Source organism: Otolemur garnettii, unplaced genomic scaffold (assembly GCF_000181295.1).
Source record: "Otolemur garnettii isolate 467f Iridium unplaced genomic scaffold, OtoGar3 scaffold00166, whole genome shotgun sequence".
In the NCBI taxonomy this organism is placed as follows: Eukaryota; Metazoa; Chordata; class Mammalia; order Primates; family Galagidae; genus Otolemur; species Otolemur garnettii.
In genome coordinates this window covers 2,498,451-2,502,358 of record NW_003852561.1, presented here as the reverse complement: position 1 = coordinate 2,502,358, position 3,908 = coordinate 2,498,451, and the positions used below count along the sequence as shown (strand labels likewise).

The window sequence follows — 3,908 nt, the reverse complement described above, 5'->3', positions numbered from 1 at the left end:
TTCCTCCATTCTACTAATCTTATTTGCTATCCAGATTCTGAATTAGATTTCTGACATCTCAGCCATCTGTTTATGGATGGAATCTTCAATTGCATCTGCCCCATCCTTCCTTGGGGGAGTTGATCTACTCTGGTTATTCAGAACATACTCCAAAATTGACCACATCTTAGGTCACAAGTCTAACCTCAGCAAATTTAAAAGAATATAAATTATTCCTTGCATCTTCTCAGACCATCATGGAATAAAAGTTGAACTCAGTAACAACAGAAATCTGCAGACTCATACAAAAACATGGAAGCTAAATAACCTTATGCTGAATGATAGGTGGGTCAGAGACGAGATCAAGAAGGAAATTATCAAATTTGGGGGACAAAATGATAATGAAGATACATGATTCTGATTCTGCCCCATGTTGAATTTGCATGTTTGAAGACTGTCCCAAAACCGTTCCGCCAGTGGCTGCCATGGGAGAAGATGCCGGCTTCCTCTGGTTGCCCAGAGAGATAGGGTGTGTCTGTCTGGAAAAGCCTCAGGGGTGTGAGTCTTATTGTTCTAAGTGCTGTGGCTGCTGCTCTTCACCTCAGGGTACCACCGCTCCAGTGTGGTTCCCTCTCAACTGACCGTCCTCTTGCAGTTCTTGGGCTTTCAGGGCTGGAATGCTGGGAATGCATGGCTCAATCAGTCCTTGGGGTTCCCTGTGAGGGTGCCTAGAGCGTGGAGCACCAGTAGTGGTGTGGGTAACGCGTGGCTCAAGCAGTTCTCTGGCTGCAGGGCCAAGACAGGGTGCTTGGTCCCGCAGGGGTGGGAGGATGCTGCTCTTGGGCCTCCTCTCACTGTCTCTGCAGGCAAGGGGGAAAGGGTGGAGTAGAAATTCAAAATTTCCAAGGCAGTGAAAACATTAGTTTGACTTTTTTTCAGAAGTGCCTCCTTAAATGAGTTTGACAGTGGGAAGGGGCTCCTTAAAGTATTCTGGAAGGGGAAAAAGAGGGCATGGATACAAGGAGGGAGGCAAAAAGAAAGTGAAGGAGAGGGGGAACAAAACTTAGAGAATGCTCATAAATCCCAGATTGATTTTATGACCTATGGTGAGAGGAGCTCTGGTGACTTACATTGTTTGTGTTGAAAATGTCCTGCAGACCCACAGGATCAGGCAAATACTTACCTTGGTAATGACAACATCCAGGAGCTTTACCGTGAAGTGGTTGAAGCTTCAACTTTCAGGGTCCCTTCCTTGCACTGGTTCCTCCCAAAACCTTGGGGAATGCTCTAGAAATGTGTTCCTGTGTTCATGTGTATAAGCCTTAAACCACACAGACTCAGATACAGACCTGCATTGCAGGAACTGAGCTGGCAAGAGAATAATGTGCCCGCAACCACCAGTGTCCACAACCACCAGTGCCCTACAAGTCAACACTTCCCCTTTTCCTTTTAAATTTCTTTGTGTGATGTATAAGTATTTAACCTACTTTGTATTTCATTTGTGCAGATGAAATTATGCAGCAGGAAGTCAGGCCCTTGGTGGCAGTGGATATAATAGAACAGCTTCACAGGCGATTTGCCATTCTTTCAGGTAAGGGGCAAGTTCATTTGCATGTATAGATTTTGATGGGAGGGGGTCCTGCTGGGAGGGCCCTGCCTCTTGAACCTTGAGAAATGTTACACTCAAGTCCCACTTACCCTGTAAGCCTCAGCCCCACCTAGGACTAGAGCAGACTGAGGACTACTCTGCTGGAGGAGGGTGGGGCCTCACAGTGTCATTCCTTCTGTAGTTGACTGCAACTTGGGCTTTCCCCAGGGAGTGCATTTCTTTGAGATTATAAAGAACAGGGATGAAAAGACTTTGAGAATAGGAAAAGGAATAAGTACTGACATCAGCTGCCCAGTGACGTTGTTCCAATATTCTTGTTGGTTGTTCTGAAAAGATTCAGCCTGAGAGGCTCTTGGTTGTAAGGGTTCATGAGTATTGCTGAATTTATTTGTTTCCTGAGAGATCTGTCTTTTGTTTTTAGCTCTTTTAAGGAGGATTTCATCAAGCATTTGAGAATAAGGACAAGCTTCTATAAATAAAAGGCTAGAAATGTTTTGAGCCTAGGCACAGCCTTGAAAAGCTTTATGCCTTGAATACTTTTCTTTCTTATTCACTTAGCTAAGTGTGACAGGACTTTAATTACTAAAAGTGGAGGTACATACAACCCTACATTGTAGTTAGGGCAAATTTGGAAGCATGGAATAGTAATATTAAATGTCCGTAGTGTAGATTACAGGGGAATAAGGTGCCAAGTTATTTTCTTCAGCTTTTACGTCTGTTCTGAAAAATCAACAAAGCCATCTCAGTGCATCACACACAGAATATGCAGTTTTTTGGTTGTAGTTGTCATTGTTGTTTGGCAGGCCTGGGCTGGATTTGAACCAGCCAGCTCTGGTGTATGTGGCTGGTGCCCTAGCTGCAGAGCTACAGGTGCTGAGCCCTCTCTGTCTTTTCTTATGGCTGCATAGTATTCCATGGTATACGTATACCACAGTTTGTTAATGGGTTGATGGACACTTGGGTTGCTTCCATGTCTTGGTAACTGTGAATTGATTGAGCTGCAGTAAACATTCCAGTGCAAATGTCCTTATGATAAAATGATTTGTTTTTCTTCTGAGTAGATACCCAGTAGTGGGATTGCAGGATCAAATGGAAGGTGTACTTTTAGCTCTTTCAGAGTTCTCTGTACTTCTTTCCATAGAGGCTATATTAATTTGCAACCTCACCAGCAGTGTAAAAGTGTTCCCTTCTCTCCACATTCATGGCAGCATTTGTAGCTTTGGGATTTTGTGATGTGAGCTATTCTCACTGGGATTAGGTGACATTTCAGGGGGATTTTGATTTGCATGTCTATGATGATTAGGGACCATGAGCACTTTTTTTTTTTTTTTTTTTTTGTTGCAGTTTTTGGCCAGGGCTGGGTTTGAACCCACCACCTCTGGCACATGGGGTTGGCGCCTTACTCCTTTGAGCCACAGGTGCCGCCCGACCATGAGCATTTTTTCACGTGTTTGTTTGCCATTTGTCTTCTTCAGAGAAGTTTTTATTCAAGTCTTTTGCCCACTTATAAATGGGATTATGTGCTCTTTTCTTGTTGATTAATTTGAGTTCTCTATAGATCCTACTTATCAACCCTTTTTCATGTTGGTAACATGCAAATATCTTTTCCCATTCTGAAGTTTGTCTATTTGTTCTGATTGTTCTGTCCTTAGCTATGGGGAAGCTTTTCAGTTTAATTAAGTCTCATTTGTTTATTTTTGTTGTGATTTCAATGATGTCGTCTTCATAAACTCTTTTCCCAGGGCAACATTCTCAAGAGTTTTCCCCACACTTTCTTCAATGATTTTTATTGTTTCATGCCTTAGGTTTAAATCTTTTATCCATCTTGAGTAAATTTATGTAAGTGGTGAAAAGTGTGGGTCAAGTTTCAGTCTTTTACATGTGGTTATCTAGTTCTCCCAGCACCATTTATTGAACAGGGATTCTTTTCCCCAGTGTATGCTTTTGTTTGATTTATCAAAGGTCAGATGGCAAGTAGAGACTGGTTTCATCTCTTGGTTTTCTATTCAATTCCAAATGTTTATGTCTCTATTTTTGTACCAACACCATGTTGTTTTGATCACTGTGGACGTGTAATATAGCCTGAAGTCTGGTAGGGTGGTGCCTCCAGTTTGGTTTTTATTACTAAAAATTGCCTTGGCTATACTGTTTTTTTTTCTGGTTCCATACAAAACAAAGAACTATTTTTTCTAGTTCTTCAAAGTATGCTTTTGCTATTTTAATGGGGATTGGATTGGGAAGATTCCAATCTATAGATTGCTTTGGGAAGTATAGACATTTTAACAATATTGATTCTTCCCAGCCATGAACATGGTATGTT

At 42.0% G+C, this 3,908-nt stretch overlaps 1 protein-coding gene across 1 annotated transcript in view; it reads left to right on the top strand.

Moving 5' to 3' along the window:
- The first annotated feature begins 464 nt into the window (after nucleotides 1-464).
- MCF2L2 (MCF.2 cell line derived transforming sequence-like 2) overlaps nucleotides 465-3,908 on the top strand; it is a 192,205-nt gene continuing 188,761 nt past the window's right edge. Inside the window, exons 1-2 of the mRNA XM_012811572.2 lie at nucleotides 465-537; nucleotides 1,487-1,577. Coding sequence (XP_012667026.2) covers nucleotides 465-537; nucleotides 1,487-1,577 — 164 coding nt within the window. The remainder of the gene's footprint in view (nucleotides 538-1,486; nucleotides 1,578-3,908) is intronic.